Source organism: Neofelis nebulosa, chromosome 7, assembly GCF_028018385.1.
Source record: "Neofelis nebulosa isolate mNeoNeb1 chromosome 7, mNeoNeb1.pri, whole genome shotgun sequence".
Classification (NCBI taxonomy): domain Eukaryota; kingdom Metazoa; phylum Chordata; class Mammalia; order Carnivora; family Felidae; genus Neofelis; species Neofelis nebulosa.
This window is the reverse complement of record NC_080788.1, coordinates 117,536,644-117,557,423: the sequence shown is the minus strand read 5'-3', so window position 1 is coordinate 117,557,423 and position 20,780 is coordinate 117,536,644. Positions and strand designations below refer to the sequence as shown.

General features: G+C 35.9%; 1 protein-coding gene across 10 annotated transcripts in view; it reads right to left on the bottom strand.

The window, feature by feature from the left end:
- PCNX1 (pecanex 1) overlaps positions 1 to 20,780 on the bottom strand; it is a 169,862-nt gene that overhangs the window by 28,602 nt on the left and 120,480 nt on the right. For all 10 annotated transcript variants that reach the window (XM_058739509.1, XM_058739513.1, XM_058739511.1 and 7 more), the window contains 9 exons: positions 18,038 to 18,147; positions 17,546 to 17,651; positions 14,578 to 14,670; positions 13,780 to 13,930; positions 8,401 to 8,542; positions 7,513 to 7,690; positions 4,796 to 4,904; positions 3,780 to 3,909; positions 797 to 855 (listed from right to left, as the gene is read on the bottom strand). In XM_058739509.1, the coding sequence (XP_058595492.1) occupies positions 797 to 855; positions 3,780 to 3,909; positions 4,796 to 4,904; positions 7,513 to 7,690; positions 8,401 to 8,542; positions 13,780 to 13,930; positions 14,578 to 14,670; positions 17,546 to 17,651; positions 18,038 to 18,147 (1,078 nt within the window). The remainder of the gene's footprint in view (positions 1 to 796; positions 856 to 3,779; positions 3,910 to 4,795; positions 4,905 to 7,512; positions 7,691 to 8,400; positions 8,543 to 13,779; positions 13,931 to 14,577; positions 14,671 to 17,545; positions 17,652 to 18,037; positions 18,148 to 20,780) is intronic.

The window sequence follows — 20,780 nt, the reverse complement described above, 5'->3', positions numbered from 1 at the left end:
TACTAACAGATGAGCTGACAAAAGGATGTTTCCCCAATGACAAAACTAAGGAGCCAGACTTTAGATAATGTTACCACCACCCAAATACCACGTTTACTGAAGCTCTGTCTTGAATGGTTCCCTCACATGACATCTTTATACACAATAAACTAAATGAAATTAAATGAATATTTACCTAAATATTCAGGGAAGCAGGGGAAGCAAATGTATTAATAAATATACCTATTGGTCAGATTGCATATTCTTTGATACACTTGACCAGTTTTACTTTAACTGTTCTACTTTTTAACCTCTGGAAGACAATATCTTTCAATGGCATTTTTAATTCCTCTGAGCATTCTTCCAGTGCATTTTATAAAAGATGGGTATATACATTGTAGATACTCGAATTCACATATACTTTGCTAAAGCAGAACAAAAAGCAAAGGATAGACAGTAAAACCTTGGACCATGAGTAACTTATTCTGCAAGTAGTCCACAAGACGAGCAAACATTTCTAATAAATTTTAACTTGATAAACGAGAGAGGTCTTACGATATAAGCAGTATATGATGCCAAATGTGACATGATCACAACTGAGCCAATGGTTCTTGAAATTCACTCTGATATACAAGTGCTTTGGATCACAAGCATGTTTCTGGAATGAATTATGCTCACACACCAAGGTTTTACTGTATACTCTTTGGGAAATGACAATTTGGAACTGACAGAGGATTCCCAATCAGTTAGGAAGTGAAATATATATAAATAACACATTTCTTAGACTTGCTTCTTTACTCACAAATGGAACTTTTACCTGGATTTCTATCAAGCTGGGAAGCCAATCTGGTATTCGAATGATCCACTCGTTTTGTGCTGAAGAGGGCAAAACAACATTTTTACTAAGCCTTAATTAAAAAGGAGAAAACCATATAATTGAAGTTGAGTATTATCACTTTATGTATATCTCTGAGAAAAATCTATGATTGGCATATTGCTAAAACTCCTCAGTAGTGTAGTTTAGGGGTAAGGTTTTTTACTCTCCCACCTTCATTATACATAAACACAGCAGTTATCTCCTAACATGTTAAATTGAACAGTGGGTAGAAAGACATTAATGAGTTTAATGCAAAAAAAAAAAAAATTGATTAAAAATGTGTACCATATATAGTTCTTAGAGACATACAGTGCGTGAAACATTTTTGCAAGGGGAAGGTACATCTATTAATGTCCAATGGTACAGTGTTCTTTAGAACAGTCGTTCCTAAAATGTGGTCCACAGAACTGGAAGCAGGGGCCTCAAGACCCTTTCAGGCAGTTTTCCAGATCAAAATGATTTTCATAACAATCTTGAGCTGTTACTGACTTTTTTCACCAGTCGACAAGTGCATTGATGGTGCAAAAGTAATGGTGGGTATGACTACCAGCACTTCAACTTGAATCAAAGCATTAGTATCAAACTGTATTTTTTACTGCCACACATGCACAAGAAAAAACAATAAACCAAAAATTCACATTTCAATTGAAAATGTCTTTAATGAAGCAGTAAAAAAATTGGTTTTATTAAATCACACCTCCTCAGTATAGGTTTTTTTCATATTGTGTGATGGTTGTCTCAAGGGATTGCATTTGTGCCACTGTTTGAATTGCAAGCTGCACTTGGTACTTTTTTTTTTTTTTCATGGAACATCACTTTTATTGTGATTATTCAGACTTGCATACTTGAGAGACATTTCTCAAAAATGAAGAAAGTGAGTCTGTCCTGTTGCCAATAACAAAATTCAAGTTTTTCAGCAAAAATCAGAATTTGGGAAAATGTATATTTACTATAATGAGTTTGATAGCTTACCAACAAACACATTCCTTACACCTCCTTTCACCTTCTTATTAATGATCTTCTCCCCTTTGTATCCTAAGACCCTTACCTCTCTCCTTAGCTCATGTAAGTATCACGCTACATGTCTCTGGAATTTCCACATCTGTGTGGATTCCACATATGCACACTATTAAATTTGATTCTCTCCTGTTCATCTGTCTCATGTCAATTTGATTCTTAGTTGAGCTAGAAGGATATTGAAGGGTAGAGGAAATTCTTCTTCCCCAACAACAGATATGGTTTTAAGATTCCATATTGCAACTAATCTTTAGGAAACTACCATGTGTCGACTTCTAGTGAAAGATCAAAGAGAAATATCCACAATTGTTTAAAAAGGCTATTAAAATACTTCTTTCTTTTCCAGCTATGTGTCTGTGCGAGGCCAGATTTTCTCCATATAATTCAACCAAAACAACATATTGCAACAACAGATTGGTTGCAGAAGCAGTTATGAGAATCCAGCTGTCTTTTACTGAGCCAGACATTAAAGAGATTTATAAAACTACAAAAACAGTGACACTCTTCTCACTGATTTTTTTGCTGGTATAGAAATTACAGTAATTTTCATTAAAAACTGTTATTTATATTAACACATAATGGGTTTATTGTTGCTATTGTTAAACTAATTAATAAACATTTGAATTTTTCTGAGTTTTGATTTCTAACACAGTAAGTATCTGTAGATAAATCCTGTGTCAACAAAAACTTCTGACATTTCAATAACCGTGAAGAGAGTAAAGGGGTTCTGAGACCAAAACTGCTGCCACAGACAGTATTTTGGACCAAAATTAAATTGCCTGAGAACATCAGTAACACAGAAATTCATCAAAAAGAGCAACACCAAGTGTGGTTTTAGATAAAAGACCAGAGCAAAAGCTTCCAACCCACAAGCTATTCCACTGTTTAAAAGGTGAGACCACTATTTTCACCTATTAGGTGCCCTGATGTGTGAAAGTGTAGAGAGAAAAGAGGCAGTCATGGAGATGGCCCATAGAATTACAAATTAGTATAAGCTCTTTTTGAATCAATGTCAATACATGTTAAACGCTTTTAAAATGTTTGGGTTCCGTGACTCAGTAATTCCTCTTTTGGATAATCTTTCCAAAAGGAAAGAAAGAAAGGAAAGAAAGGAAAGAAAGGAAAGAAAGGAAAGAAAGGAAAGAAAGAAAGAAAGAAAGAAAGAAAGAAAGAAAGAAAGAAAGAAAGAAAGAAAGAAAGAAAAGAAAGAAAGAAAGAAAGAAAGAAAGAAAGAAAGAAAGAAAGAAAGAAAGAAGGAAGGAAGGAAGGAAGGAAGGAAGGAAGGAAGGAAGGAAGGAAGGAAGGAAAGAAGGAAAGAAAGAAAGAAAGAAAGAAAGAAAGAAAGAAAGAAAGAAAGAAAGAGTGGAGAGATTACACGTAAGGATAGTTAGCAGGCATCAGATGAAACAGCCAGCCAAAGAAACTAAATCTAAATGGAGAAAATACTTTATGCACAGAGATGGTCATTAAAAAGTTCTGCTCATGAGAAACCAGATGTAATCTATAGAAAATTTAGCTCTACAAATAGATATTTCTCAGGAAACTATGAGATAACTAGTTATGACTGCTATAATGACATAACATTGTATAGCATAAAGTTTCAGAGCTGTATTAATGTGGAACTCTAAGAAATAGCATTAAAAGAAAAAAGACAGAAAAAGGAATATGTTCACCAAGAACTAGGTTTTTAAAAAATCTCAAGAAAAATGGCAGAGAAAATATAGAACAGTTACTCTGACTCTTCTAATTTTATGTGATTTTGAAACTTCAAGAGTATTTATAAAGTTTTAGCAACATATTTCAACACAAAAACTATTAACCAGGAAACATTTATGATAATGCTGTTGATAGTTTTTCCTAGTAAAAAATAGATAAAATTGGCTTTCAAATGCTTTATTGTACTCACTTATAGTCTCTCTCCCAGAATTTGACAGGTCGAACATACGAAGTGATGAATATTGCACTTCCTAGAAAGGGATTTAGTGGAGTAGAAAAAAAGGCCGATACAGCAGCCTGAACAAACAACATGGCTGAATCTATAAAAAGCTGGTTAAGGACTTTAACATTCATTTGAGTGAGCACTCACACACACACAAATACATCTCACAAACACATTGCCATTACCGCAATGAAAACAATGTGAAGTTTGTCACAGGAATACAGAAGAGGGTGTCACTGGACAATATAAGGGGGTACAAGTAGGAAGACAACCCAGGATAGTACAGCCTGGCATGATGCTTTGAAGGGAATCAAATAAACATCTGCTAATACGTATTTGGGAAAAGTCCATATATTACCCTGGGATAAAGATGCTGGCTTTAATTTTCCACAAGGTAAAACTAAAATTTACACAAACAAAAAATCTGTATTTCTATCCACGTAGTCACTAACCTTTACTTTTATTTAGAAAGTACTTTTAAGAAATGATGAGATTAGAAAATTTTAGACATAGTTAAATTACAATCATGATTATGAAAAACGTTTGTAATCTTCATTTAGAAATATTTCTAGGGGTGCCTGGGTGGCTCAGTCAGTTAAGCGTCTGCTGTTAGTTTTGGTTCAGGTAATGATCTCACGGTTTGTGGGTTCAAGTCCCGCATGAGGCTTTGTACTGACAATGCGGAGCCTGCTTGGGATATATTTTATCTTTCTAACTCTCTCTCTCTCTCAAATAAGTATTTAAAAAATATTTCTAAACATCTTGTATTTATTAAAAGTACTCATATCTGTAAACATAAAATTTTAAATCAGCATTAATTATAAAACTTTAATACTGTCCTCATGTTCAGATGATCTGTGGGTGCACCCAAAGCACTGAGAATATTTGATAATTTATCACCTAGTAATTTAAATGTCTATAAACCAACATTCACAATAAGGATATGACCGCCCTTTCTTATACAACTTTTATTGGAAGGATACGGGGTACTGCAAAGGGCTGAGCAAAAGCATGGAAAGCAGAACCCCATGTAATTTGCCATGGGGCAATGTAAGTGTACACAAACTGCAATTTATAAAGGAGTTCCCAAAGCTGTAGGAGGAAAAGAAAAACAATCCGTAAAAAACTTGTCAGATATTTGAATTAGAAAATGAAAGACCTTTAAAATGTATTTTTTTCCTATAAGAAAATGGCACTGAAAATATCTGCCATTTGCATAAAAGGAAAAGATAAATCAACTGCCAAAACACTGAATATATACTTAAGTAAAGACAGCTAGCTGATTTATGGATTTGTGTTTCATCTGTTAAAAAAAATTCTATGCCCTCTATTGGCTATATTACTACTACTACAAGCAGAATTAAAAAAAGGTAGGACATTTAGATGTTTGCAAAGCTTAAGTAATTCATACATATTTTTATCCCTAAGACACATTCTCCTCAAACTGTAGTGCTTTGGAAACAGAGTATGTTTTAAATGCAATGTCAGAAGAAATTTGAAACCAGCCAGGCAGGAAATAAAGTTGTAATACAGTTGTCACTGCCTATTCGCCTAAGGATTTAGTAGTGCATATTAGGCATCTGATAACCTCAATTGGTATGGTCAATGGAAACACAAGACACGTTTTAATTTTATGTAAATTAGTATTTGTTTTGTTGTTGAACACGTCTTCAACACTGAAACAGAATTACTGTGTTTGTCCAAAATTGCCTCTGCATGGCAGGCAATGCAAGGTCCAATTCACAAAACAGACACAGAATCTTAAAAACAAGAGGTTCAGACTAACTTGGTGCCATGATTCAGGCATCAAGCACCTCAATTAACTGAACGATTTCAGTTAATTTGCAAATGAACCTGTTTAACTCCCAATTGAAAAAAAAGAAACCTCAACTTCAACCAATTAGAAAAAGCAGATGAACTCCTGCATTCTTCTCCGTGACTCAAATTTATGCCGGTAATCCTTGATACTAACGTGATCAGGATGTCAGGAAGTAAAAGCAGTGTGTGTATTATCAAGATGCCATTATTCATGGTCTAAAAGCAGTGATTCAGAAAACTTCAGATTCTAAATATGAAACAGACTGAACTCAAATTTTGACTGTAACACTGAGGAAAAAATGATATGCAATTACATGGATAAGTGGGTAGTGGATAAAAATTTCTGTATACATTCATAGTAATTTTTTTCTTGTAAGATTATTAAATTGATGGTGCATCTTACAATGATATCTTAAAAACTATATCTAGAAATCTCTTAAAAATTACTTGCTTACTATCATTGTTAAATTCTATCACCTAACCTCACTAATGCAAACCCCTTAAGGGCAGAGCTTTCTCTATTTTGTTCACTGATGTAGCCTCAGCATCTAGAACAGCTGTGGAACACTGTATGCTCTCAAGAACAATTTGCTTAACAAATGAACGTATTAAGAAAATCCAAACTAATTCAAGTTAAGACTATTTCAAAGACTGTTTCTATTTTATTGCAACTTTCACTTTTTCCCCCAACAGTATACTAAGATGCCCTACAATTTCCAGTCTAAATATTTAAATTTGTGAGAAACCACATGCTTCTTTATACAAACAATTCTTTGATTAACTTTCTGGCTTCCTCCTTTGGTTACCCATGCTCACTAGAAGAGGAAATAAATGATAAAAATGCATACAAATTAGTGACCGAGCAAACATAATACTGCAATATTCTAGAAGCTACTTAGTACAACATTTAGCACAATATTTTGAAATGGACTATCACTAAAACCTGTTCAGATTAACGTTTACCACTTGTACTATTCCCATCCTAGGTTAGACCTCCATCACATCTCAATTACTGTCACAGTCTCTTAAACTGTTCTCCATACCTTTGGGTTCTCTCTTCCCCAAGTCATCCCAATGTAGCTGACCAGGCTAACTTGCCTAAAATTGGGCTTTCATTGTGTTTTGTAGCTGCTCATATGCTTCAGCTCTCTGTTACCTATCAAATGGGATAATATATGTCAAAGTCCTTTGTATGTGGTCAGCGTTAACATGAAATCTAAACTCTAATTTATAAATAATCTGATTGCACAACTTATTTCATTGAGAAAGGTAGTATGGTTCAGCAAAAAGATTCTTGGAATGGGAGGCAGAAGACCCAGATTTTGTCATCTCATTTGTAAAAGGACTAAAAGTACGTCTCTTATGGGTGGATAATAAATCTCAGAAGCATTTTGTAATTTTCAGAGTATTCTGCAAATGTCACCATGAAACTAATTTCTGATTCCTCCCACACGGCCTCACTGCCTTCAGTATTTACCATCTTCATTCAGCTATCAGGTTATTTCCTCCCTCCATCTATCTAGCAGCCCACAGCCCAGTGCAATTATTACCACATCTATTTCTAGGATTATTCAAAACCACATCCACTTTTGGAAGATCCTATGGATTTAAAAATACACAGCTAGTGGTGTTTCTCTAAATTTTCTATATAACTTAATCTTATCTTCCTAGCTATATAACAAGAAACACGTCTTTTATGGATCATAGTGAGTAACATTGGTTAGGGATTCTACTATGTTTCTAAATGACTGGTTGATTGAAGAAAGACATTACTTAAAAGACAGTGAAGCAAATGGAATGCAAGCAGAATCCTCACTAAATGCTATATTACTTAGGGAGCTACTTTTTACCGATAGGGATATTCCTTTCAGTGACAAATTACCTTGTTGAAGAGTATAGACATGAAGAAGAGATCCAACAACATGGTCTCTGAAAACGCTTCATAGTCGATTTTGAAAAAGAGCACAGTGAAGAGGACTGTGACATACTGATATGTAGGGCTGCTGAAAGAGGATCGTAGCAACTTCAGACCAGCAATGGTGATCATTAAAGCACCTAATCTATAAGATAAAGAAAGCACAACTCATCAATCAATGGCTGAAAACTTCAGAAAATCTACTAACTTCAGAAAAATCACTATTTCATTTACTATGCTTACGATACATTTACATCCAAAGTGAACTTCTAAAAATGATTTATACACCAAGCAAATCACATCCTAAAATAAACTCTTACATTCCCTTTTAACAATATGTATTATGATTCTTATTTCTTTATATAAATAAGCACACTTAAAAAAATAAGTAACAGCATTGCATTTCTAATATATGGTTCTCCAGTTTCTTAATATCTGTATTGCTTTAATAGTAATAGCATTTAGCACATAAAAAACATGTATTAACGCTTACCCAACAACACGTACCTAGTCTAGTGTGTAGGCCTATACGATGACCGTACAGGCAAGTGACCACCTACATAGTCTGGTTTACACAGTACACAAAAACAGACATCTCTCAAATTGACCATCTAATAACAGAAATGAACCTTATTCAATAAATGTTCTCTCATAAAATATTAGTTGACAATAAGATGTCTAGAGTAGTGATATACAAGAGCAGGAACAGATGTTCAGGAATTTCACCTCACTTTTTTATCTTACAGTGCACTGCCCTAATGACACTCAATTATTTGTTACTTGATCAATGTCTGAAGACACTGCCTATGACAGCCGCTAGTGGTTAAACATAGATGAGAGGAGTACTGTACTTACTCTGTATCCAGTTTTTTTGGACTAGCAATGGTCTCTGCACTGCTACTAAGTTCATTAAGAACAATCAATGGGTAGATGATATTCTTCTCCACAAAAAGAAGCCACACGTGAAGTTTCTCAAACCACATCATAGTGGCTGCATCTAACAAGGCAATGTAAGAAGATCACATCATCTAGTGTACAAAATACAGGCATACCTCATTTTATTGAGCTCTACTTTACAGCACTTGGCAGATACTGGGGTTCTTCTTGGTTTTTTTCTTTGTTTACAAATTGAAGGTCTGTGGCAACTCTGCACTGAACACGTCTATCAGCACCCTTTTCCAACAGCATCTGTCACATTTTGATAATTCTTGCAATATTTAAAACTTTTTCATTATAATTGTATTTGTTACAGTGATCTATGATCAGTGACCTTTGATGCTATTGTTGTATTTGGGGATAACAAAAACTGGACCAATGTAAGATGGCAAACGTAACCAATAAATGTGTGTGCTCTGACTGCTCCACTGATCCACTGTTCCCCCACCTCTCTCCCTCCTTTCGGGCCTCTCTATTCCTTACGATTAAAATTAGGCCAATAACTCTACAATGCTCTTTAAATGTTCAAGTGAAAGGAAGAATCACACATCTCTCATTTTAAACCACAGGCTAGAAATTATTAAGTTTCATGAGGAAGGCGTGTTGAAAGCCAAGACAGGCCAAAAGCTAGGCCTCTTGTGCCAAGCATTAGCCAAGTTGTGACTGCAAAGGAAAAGTTCTTGCAGCAAATTAAAAGCGCTGTTCCAGTGAACGTACGAATGATAAGAAAGTACAGCCTTATTGCTGACATGGAGAAAGTCTGCGTGGTCTGCATAGAAGATCAAACTAGCCACAGCATTCCCTTAAGCCAAAACTTAATCCAGAGCAAGGTCCTAACGCTCTGCAATTCTGGGAAGGCTGAGAGGTGACGAAGCTGCAGAAGAAAAGTCTGAAGCCAGCAGAGGTCGGTTCAGGAAGTTTAAGGAAAGAAGCCATCTCCACAACATGAAAGTGCAAGGCGAGACAGCAAGTGCATATGTAGAAGCTGCAGCAAGTTCTCCAGAAGATCCAGCTAAGATGATTCATGAAGATGGCTCCAGTAACCAACAGACTTTCAATGTGGATGAAAGAGCCTTTTATTGGAAGAAGATGCCATCTAGGACTTTCATAGCTACAGAGAAGTCAATGCCTGGCTACAAAGCCTCAAAACTCTCTTGTTAGGGGCTAACACAGCTGATGACTCTAAGTTGACACCAATGCTCACTGACCATTGTGAAAATCCTAGGGCCCTTCAGAATGATGCTAAACCTACTCTACCTGTGCTCTCCAAGTGAAACAACAAAGCCTGGATGACACATGTATTCATGACATAGTCTACTGAATATTTTAAGTCCAATGTTGAGGCCTACTGCTCAGAAAAAGAGATTCCTTTCAAAAATAGTACTGCTCGTTGGGGTACACCTGGGCAGCTCAGTCAGTTAAGTGTCCAACTTAGGCTCAGGTTATGATCTCACAGTTCGTGAGTTCGAGCCCCATGTCAGGCTCTGTACTGATAGCTTGGAGCCTGGAGCCTGCTTCGGATTCTGTCTCCCTTTCTCTCTCTCTCTCTCTCTCTCTCTGCCCCTTCCCAGCTTGCTGTCTCTCTCTCAAAAAAATAAATTAAAAAAATACTACTGCTCATTGACAGTGTCTGCAAACAACATCTATTCTGTAGCCCATGGGGATTCAAGGAATAATTTTGACTTTCAAGTCTTATTTAAGAAATACATTTTATAAGGCTATAGCTGCCATAGACATTGATTCCTCTGATGGATCTGGGCAAAGCAAACCGAAAAACCTTCAGAAAGAATTCACTATTCTAGATGCCATTAAGGACATTTGCAATTCGTGGAAAGAGGTCAAAATATCAATATTAACAGAAGTTTGGAAGTTGATTCCAACACTCATGGATGACCCTGAGGATTCAAGACTGCAGTGGAGAAAGTCACCGAAGATGTGGTAGAAATAGCAAGAGACCTAGAATTAGCAGTGGAGCCTGAAAATGGGACTGAACTGCTGCAGTCTCAGGATAAAACTTGAATGGATGAGGAGCTGCTTCCCACGGATGAACAAAGAAAGTGGTTTCATGAGATGGAATCTACTCCTGGTAAAGATGCTGTGAAGACTGTTAAAATGACAACAAAGGGTTTAGAATATTACGGAAACATAGTTGATAAAGCAGTGTAGGATTTTGGAGAACGACTCCAATTTTGAAGGAAGTTACTTACACTGTGGGTAAAATGATATCAAATAGCATGCTACAGAGAAATCACTCATAAAAGGAGTCAACTGATGTAGCAGACATCATTGCTGTCTTATTCTAAGAAATTGCCACAGCCACCCCAACCTTTGGCAACCACCATCCTGATCAGTCAGCAGCCATCAACACTGAGGTGAGGGCCTCCACTAGCAAAAGGATTACAACTCGCTGGAAGCTCAGATGACGGTCACCATTTTTTGGCAAGAGAATTTTTTTAAAAAGGTATGTGCACTGTCTTTTTAGACATAATGCTCTTGGCACACTTATTAGACTACAGGGTAAACATAGCTTTTATATGCATTGGAACACCAAAAAATTGACTTGTCTTGCTTTATATTGTGATATTCACTTTATTGCAGTGGTCCACAACCAAACCAGCAATATCTTCCAGGTATGCCGATAGTTTGGCAAAGTGATGTGAAAGGAAACTCTTACAGCACAAACTTGTCTCGGCTATAAATAAATAATGTAAGAAATCCAGTATTTCAATCACTTGTCAACTTCTATGAATTCTGATACACGTTCAGTTTTGCAACTTAGATGTGACTTAAATTTAGATGAGGGGCGCTAGGTGGCTCTGATCTCAGCTCAGGTCATGATCTCTTTGTGAGTCTGAGCCCTGCATTGGGCTCTGCGCTGTCATCAGATAGCCTGCTTGGAATGATATGAATTCCCTTTCTCTTAGCCCCTCCCCTGCTCATTCTCCCTCTCTAAATAAACTTAAAAAATTTTTAGACGAATTTCCTTTTAAATTTTAATTCTTGGGGCGCCTGGGTGGCTCAGTCGGTTAAGCGTCCGACTTCGGCTCATGTCATGATCTCACAGTTCGTGGGTTCGAGCCCCGCGTCGGACTCTGTGCTGACAGCTCAGAGCCTGGAGCCTGCTTCACATTCTGTGTCTCCCTCTCTCTCTGCCCCTTCTCTGCTCATGCTGTGTCTGTCTCAAAAATAAATAAACATTAAAAAAGAAAGTTTTTTTTTAAAAAATAAATTTTAATTCTTGAAACCTCAGTTTTTAACCGTAACTTTTTCTCATTTATGCCTATAACTTCTGGAGAAAAGTTAGTAAGATTATGAGACTGCCCTTTTTCCCAAAAAGAAATAAATGACCTATTAAAATTATCTGTTTTTAAAATCTTAAGGTACATGTGTGTGTACGGGCATATGTATGTGTGTGTATCTTACGTACATCTCGGAACATATATGAAAGTATGATATGTTTTAGATTCACACACTTCATAGAAGTCATTGCACTGTCAGTAATGTTTTTTATAATACTTTCACCTTATTTCATTGGGGAAAGTATCTAGGATAAACTGAAAGATTTAAAATAAGGTTCTCTAGCTATCTGAAAACATAGCTGGCTTCAGGAAATGCTCTAATGAATAATCTTTTTCTTTCCATTGCTAAAGTCAATAGAAGTGAAAAGAAATAAACTTTGCTAATACCTAGTGCTTTCAATAAGTCAAACATGTTATACTGATTCAAAATTTATAAAACTTTAGACTAAATATTTTGTTAAGATCAAAAAAGAAATAATTATGATCAATGACTTACTGTAAGGAAAACTGCTCTTCGAAACAAATTGGATACACTTGCTATTTTTTTGTATATGAAAGCAATACTAACAGTTCACTATCAAAATAATACATCATTCTACTAAGTTCTTTTCCTGACTGTATGAAAGAACCAGTACAGATTGTCATACAGCTTTATGTCATTTATTAAAGCTGTGTATAATTTTTCTTTATGTAGAAAAATTAATTTTCTCTTAATTTTTTAAATTTTTATTTATTTTGTGAGAGAGAGAGAAGAGGAGGGACAAGGAAGGAGGAAGGGAAAGGAAGGGAGAGAGAAAGAGAGAGAGACAGACACACACGGAGGGAGAGGGAGAGAGAGAATCCCAAGCAGGCCCCGCACCGTCAGCACAGAGCCTGACGCAGGGTTTAAGCCCATCAATCATGAGATTATAACCTGAACCGAAATTAAGAGTCAGACACTCAACCGACTGAGCCACCCAGGTGCCCCATGTCATTGTCCCTTATTAAAAGAACACATAAGAAGTATGCACAATACCATTACTGCAACCTACAGGTTAATGTTTCATGATCTCTTCAGGATCAAACTGGTGACCAAGGTTTCAGTCCCATGATGCTCTAAGCAATTCTACTAAAAGGCCTGAGAAATTTGCTCTGAAAATGCAAAGTTAAGTTTGTAATAGAAAACTTCCAAAGGCTTCAGAGCTCTCTAAACAAGTTAATTTATCTTCAAACAATTGAAGAATTTACTCTTTATAGTAATTCATTAACTGAAAAAAAGGTTTGAGGAAAAACCACTGGTTTGTTTAATCACTGATATATAATGAATGATGACATAGTTATGAACTTTTATTATTTCCCTAAAAGGAGCAAGTATGGGATATTGCAAGTCATGGGGCCAATGAAGAAAGACCAAATACTTACAATAGGAAAGACAAGTCAGGATTTAAAGTGGACTGGCCTTCTACCTCTTTCTGAGTCATTTTATGCTTTACCCCAAAATCTGAGCAAGTAAGAACAATTACAAATGTTTTAAATTTCTTTTCATCTCATCAACTCTTTCCTACCTTTCTCTGGTAGGACATAGTGTCTCTGGTGGAAAGAGGAACAAAATTCTCTCTATTCCCCCTATGCTTTGAGCTAAAAATATTTCAAATAGAAATCTTAAGGAGGACTGGGTTGCCTGTACATAGAAAAGATGTAAGGAAAGGGTAAGGACTGGAAAGAGAAGCCACAAACATGCACAGAAGGATTTGTCAATGAGAGGTCTATGAAGAACAATACAGAGAGGAAGTAAATTTTATTCTGTGGAAGCCGGGATGGTAGCATTGACATTTATCCTTCAGTTGAAATTAAAGCATCCTGAAAAAGGTTTGACTCATCACAGCTTCAAATATAAGTATAATAAACACAAGCCACAGTGTTACTTAATGATACTTATTTAATGGTCTCCGTTAAAGTGTAAAAAAAAAAAAAAAAAAATCCACAATATTAAACAGAGGAGTATTAATGAAATACTTACTCCGAACTTCGTATTGATTATACTCCACTGTCTTCAGCAGAGGGTGAGAAAAACAGTGCCATGGTAGCTGTTTTCTAACTTGAGGCAGCACATAATGGGTTACAAAACCTACAAAGCCGACCAATGCATATAACACATACTTGAGAGCAGGCTAAAAGAAGAATAAAATTGAGAAAATTAAAAGTGATTTTGAGAACCATAGAACTCCTAATGTGTCAGTCCAATTTCTACTTATTAATAGAAAATAGCAAAGTCAATTTGAGAAGGTAAGAACTAAAATCTGTCAACATTGTACATTGTTTTATTATGTAGTTTTTCTGAAACTTGTACCAGCGTTGCCCCATACGATCAACCGATACAGAGAAAAGTGGTGGTATGTCACATCCGACATCAATTACTAAATGATGTCTTGGGCTTTCTCTCTCTAGGATCACTGGCTCTGGGGAAAACCAGCTGCCCTTCTGTGTGGATACTCAAGCAGCTAATGGTAAGGGCACATGGAAAGGACCTTAGATCTCTGGCCAATGATCAGTAAAGAAATAAGTCCTACTAACAGCCTCAGTTGATGGCAGCCCCAAATGACTGCAGCATCATAACATATCCTGAACTAGGACCATCTAGCTGAGCTACAATTATAATCAGATTCATGACTCAGAGAAACCATGAGAAAATAAATATTTGTTATTAAAACCAAACAAAACATCATATATTTCAGCATTATGGACAAATATTATAATCAAAAAATTAGCCTAAACAAAATTATTTTCCCCCAATCAAAAGATCAGAATGATTCCTTACCTGCAACACTGTGAACACTGTGCTTACATGAATAGCAAAATACAGCACACCAATTACAATGCATACTACTAGGTCAGATTGTAAACGCTCACTCTGTAGAAGAAAACAGAATTAGCCAACAATTACATAAAATTTTAAAAATATGTATTTTTTATTCCCAACTGGCAAAATATAAGAAATAATTTTTCATTGACCCTATTCTTCTAGATAGCTCTTATACATAACAATTGGCTATAAGTCTTTTCTTCTTCAATTTCCTGATATCTTGGTTTAATACTGCAATACCAAGGAAATTAAGCTAGTTCCACACATGGAAGGAAAACTTCCAAACTCTTTCTATGAAGCCAGCATTACCTTGATTCCAAAACCAGACAGAGACCACACTAAAAAGGAGAATTATAGACCAATTTCCCTGATGAACATGGATGCAAAAATCCTCAACAAGATATTAGCCAATCGGATCCAACAATACATTAAAAAAATTACTCACCACGACCAAGTGGGATTTATACCTGGGGTGCAGGGCTGGTTCAATATCCACAAAATAATCGATGTGATACATCACATCAATAAAAGAAAGGACAAGAACTATATGATCTTCTCCACAGATGCAGAGAAAGCATTGGACAAAATACAGCATCCTTTCTTATTAAAAACCCTCAAGAAAGTAGGGATACAAGGATCACACCTCAAGATCATAAAAGCCATATACGAAAGACCCAATGCTAATATCATCCTCAATGGGGGAAAACTGAGAGCTTTCCCCCTAAGGTCAGGAGCAAGACAGGGATGTCCACTCTTGCCACTGTTATTCAACATAGTATTGGAAGTCTTAGCCGCTGCAATCGAACAACACAAAGAAATAAAAGGCACCCAAATCGGCCAGGAGGAGGTCAAACTTTCACTCTTTGCACATGACATGATACTCTATATGGAAAACCCAAAAGATTCCACCAAAAAAACTGCTAGAACTGATTCATGAATTCAGCAAAGTTGCAGGGTATAAAATCAATACACAGAAATCGGTTGCATTCCTATACACCAACAATGAAGAGGAAGTGAAATCAAGGAATCAATCCCATTTACAATTGCACCAAAAACCATAAAATACCTAGGGATAAATCTAACCAAAGAGGTAAAAAACCTATACACTGCAAACTATAGAAAGCTTATGAAAGAAATTGAGGACATATAAAAAAAAAAAGGGAAAAATATTCCATGCACCAGTATAAGAAGAACAAACAGTGTTAAAATGTCAATACTACTCAAAGCAATCTACATATTCAATACAATACCTATCAAAATAACAACAGCATTCTTCACAGAGCTAGGACAAATAATCCTAAAATTTGTATGGAACCAGAAAAGACCCTGAATAGCTAAAGGAATCTTGAAAAAGAAAACCAAAGCAGGAGGCATCACAATCCTGGACTTCAAGCTGTACTACAAAAGCTGTAATCATCAAAACAGTATGGTACTGGCACAAAAACAGACACACTCAGATCAATGGAACAGAACAGAGAACCCAGAAATGGACCCACAAGTGTATGGCCAACTAGTCTTTGACAAAGCAGGAAAGAATATCCAATGGAATAAAGACAGTCTCTTCAGCAAGTGGTGCTGGGAAAACGGGACACTGACATGCAGAAAAATGAACCTGGACCACTTTCTTACACCATACACAAAAATAAACTCAAAATGGATGAAAGACCTAAACGTAAGACAGGATGCCATCAAAATCCTCGAGGAGAAAGCAGGCAAAAACCTCTTTGATCTTGGCCACAGCAACTTCTTACTCAACATGTCTTCAGAGGCAAGGGAAACAAATGCAAAAATGAACTATTGGGACCTCATCAAAAAAACAAAGCTTCTGCACAGCGAAGGAAACAATCAGCAAAACTAAAAGGCAACCAACAGAATGGGAGAAGATATTTGCAAACAACATATCAGATAAAGGGTTAGGATCCAAAATCTATAAAGAACTTATCAAACTCAACACCCAAAAAACAAATAATCCAGTGAAGAAATGGGCAAAAGACATGAATAGACACTTCTCCAAGGAAGACATCCAGATGGCTAACCGACACATGAAAAAATGCTTAACATCACTCATCATCAGGGAAATACAAATGCAAACCACAATGAGATACCACCTCACACCTGTCAGAGATTCAGAAATATCCTACTATATTTAACATGAAATGTCCTTTGACAACATGGAAACTAAAGCCAGAAAAAACTGAATTCTATTGTGAGGCAGTTTTGTACTTCTAAAGTTTTCTGAAGAATGTGTTAACAGCTCAAGTTCAGTAAAGGTAAGTAGTATAACTCATGACTGATATAAATACAGTTTTTCACAAATGGAAATAATCTAAAATAACAGAAAAAGAATGTTTTATGCTATCTCCATAAAGCTGATAATTACTAATACATAAATTCACTAAATTAGAAAATTTTTAAATTACCATATTTTCTTAAATATATTTAATTAGTACAGATAATTGCTCTCCCCTTCAATCTGAAAAATAAACACACACACACACACACACACACACACACACACACACTTTTCAGGTTGCTCTTGAGAAAGAAAATACACTAAATGACTAGCAGATGATTTACAAGGACATAGTTTTTAACAACAAGAACAACACAAAATCTGATTTATGTTAATACTCATCTTTCAAATCCCAGTTTAACCTGAATAGGATTAAGAATTCTATAAACAATGAAATTACTTCATTTCACCTAATCTGAAAATGAATGTTTAGCACACTGTTTTAATTACATAGAAACAAACTTGGAGGAATGAGCATTTCATTAACAGGTTAAAAGCTGACATAAAGGTAATCAACAACATACAACTATACAAACATTTTCTCCCAGTTACAAAAGGCCTTCATGAGACAACATGATGAACTGTCTAAACTTTACATATTTCAGGTGATTGTAAAAAGTTAAGACTTACAACAGAATTTCTAAGTTTTTCAGGCAGTGGATCTTTTACTTCAGACAGAGGATCTTCTGGATTTTTCTCTTCTGTTTTTGGAAAAATCTTAGATTGCACCAAAGAGCTTGAAATTTTAAAAAATGAAAAATAATAAGAAATACATTCATAACCTGAAAACCAGTACTTAAAGGCAAATGAAACTTATGATAAAAAATGAAGTGTTTCAAGTACATTTAGTCATTAGCAAATGAAAATGCCTAAAAAATTTAAGATGTTATAAATAACCATACAATGAGAATATTTTTATTAAAATATAGTTTTAATACTTTTTAGGAAAGAAAACGCTAACAAATATTCTCAGCCAAATTGGCTAGAATGTTCCAAAGTTAATATATTTGAAACTTAATATGGATTAAGTGAACGGTACTTTGACAAGGCAGTGGGAAAGTTAAACTTGAAAGAAATGTGAACTTCTATTTCTTTAATTCGGTAACAACTGATTTTACTTACAAAAGTACAGAGGGATCACTGCTTTGTCGACTGAGATGATAGGATATGGCCACTAATAAACCACAAAAAATGGAGAAAAGTACTGGAATATGCTGGCCATCCCAAGAATCCTGTTGGGGGAAAAAAAAAAGTTTCACAGAAAAATCTGCTTCTCACTTATCATCTATCATACAGTCCTTTTATGTCAGTATTTTGGAGGAAGATAATTAAATGCAACAGAAACTTGTCAGCTATCTTATTAATTGCATTTTATTCCACATAAATTTAGATTTGTTATTTTTTTTTTTTTTAATTTTTTTTTTCAACATTTTTTATTTATTTTTGGGACAGAGAGAGACAGAGCATGAACGGGGGAGGGGCAGAGAGAGAGGGAGACACAGAATCGGAAACAGGCTCCAGGCTCCGAGCCATCAGCCCAGAGCCTGATGCGGGGCTCGAACTCACGGACCGCGAGATCGTGACCTGGCTGAAGTCGGACGCTTAACCGACTGCGCCACCCAGGCGCCCCTAGATTTGTTATTTTTTAATGAGCTAGAATCTAGCTAACTAGATCACCTTCAGATAGGAATAATACATTTGCTTCTGATATGGCCTGCTGTCCAATTCTTTCATATTTTAAGTGGTATTAAGCTTATGGTAAGCTATGTTCTCCCTTTAGAAATACCAAGTAACTTGGTACACCACATGTTTGATTATATATAATAATAAATCAGGGAAAAGGCAACAGATGGTACAACACATTAGGTACAGAAGAATATTCACACTGGTGTGCTTTTGCCCTGATACCTTTGCTCATAATATGCCATTATATCTTCCAGAAAGTTGAGTAGGCATTCAGTGCTCTTGAATAATGAACTCCATATTCCCCATAATAAACAATGCAAAGGCTAACTTCTAAAGCCAACCAAATGTGGATGTGGATATGTCATGTCATGTCTGCTCACTGCAATTATCTCTGGAGTCTACTGGCATGGGAATTGGCAGACAGTAGATAATACTGATAAAAGGAATAGTTAGAAGTTCTTAAGTATGGCCTATGACGTAAACAGCACTCTATTCCTTCTTCTTTCTCTGGGGATTCAAGAAGGGACAATGGTAGGAGTGGAAATCCAAATTGTATTTTATTATACAACTTGCCTCCCCCCACCCCATTTAATAACAGTCTTGAAAATTATTACATATCATAACATACAGACATTTTCTAACGGCCACATCAAAATATCATTATCATCATATTGAACATTATGTGTCAAGCCCCATTCTTAGATCTATGCTAAGTATTTCTTAAACAATTCTCACTACCATCCTTGAAGATACGTTCTATTGCTCCCCAATTCATAGGTGAGAAACTTAGGCACTTCTAGAGGACACAAGTAATTTGTTAAGTGCTAGAGCCAGGAACTGAACCTCCAGATTCTGGATTTGCTGAGAAGGAAGTTAAACAATATAGAAGAGTTTGAGAATGAAAGAGAGATAAACACTAAGGAAAAAAAGAAAAAGAGAAAACAAAATGTTATGTAGGAATAGCATTTGCACAGTGATAAAAAGGGAAACATATGAGGTGTACAAGAGAGATAAGGAAGACCATAAGGTAGAGATGTGGGGTGAGAAGTGAACGATAAGTTAAGCCTACAATGGCCACAAAGCACAGTCCATGGGTAATACCTAAAATTTGACAAAATATAAGAAGTGTGAGTTAGTTAATTAAACATAGGGAGGTAAATACCAAAAGAATCAGCTCAAAGAACTGAAAGTGGTAACTCTGAGGCAGGGATAAACAGGTAGGAGATTTTTGTTCCTAGCCATAAGTCTTGTAGAAATACCTGACTCTTTGAAATATATACAAGAAAAACTTTACTAAACATTAAAACTAGGGGTGCCTGGGTGGCTCAGTCGGTTGAGCGTCTGATCCAGGCACCCCCAAATTTAGCTTTTAATGAGCTAGAAAGTTCAAGGAAAAATGGAAGAGTAACACAAGGAAGCAGAAATCAGAAAATAATGTAAAAGTCCATATTAATGAATAGATAAAAAGGAAAACCATTTCTAAAGGCAAGCAGTGATGTCTCCCAATGTGTCTAACTGCCTAGAAGCAACTATTGTTGTCAATTTCTTGTATATTCTTCCATAATTATTCTATGTCTATAGATACAAGTCATTGGTGTGTGTGTGTGTTTTAATATTTTTTAATGTTTATTTCTGAGAAACAGAGCACAAGCGGGGGAGGGGCAGCAAGAGAGGGAGATACAGAATCCGAAGCAGGCTCCAGGCTCTAAGCTGTCAGGATAGAGCCCAACGCGGGGCTCAAACTTGTGAACTGTGAGATTATTACCTGAGCCGAAGCTGGACACCAACTGACTGAGCCACCCAGGCGCCTGTGTGTGTTTGTGTGTGTTTTTAAAGCACAAAGGAAACATCCATTATGGGGCATATACCTTCCTTCTGATTAAAAGAAATACATTACCTTCCTTTTTATTGAAAACACACACACTCAAGAAAATGTGACATATATATATATCACACACATTCAGGAATATTATTCAACCTTAAAAAGGAGGAAAATCTTTTCATTTGCAACAACATGGATGAAAGTGGATGGCATTATAATAATTGAAATAAGCCAGACAAAGGCAAACGCTGCATGGTGGGTGTGTGTGTGTGTGTGTGTGTGTGTGTGTGTGTGTGTATTTTTTTTTTTTTTTTTTAACAGAAAGTGGAATTTATAGAAACATAATACAAAAGTGGC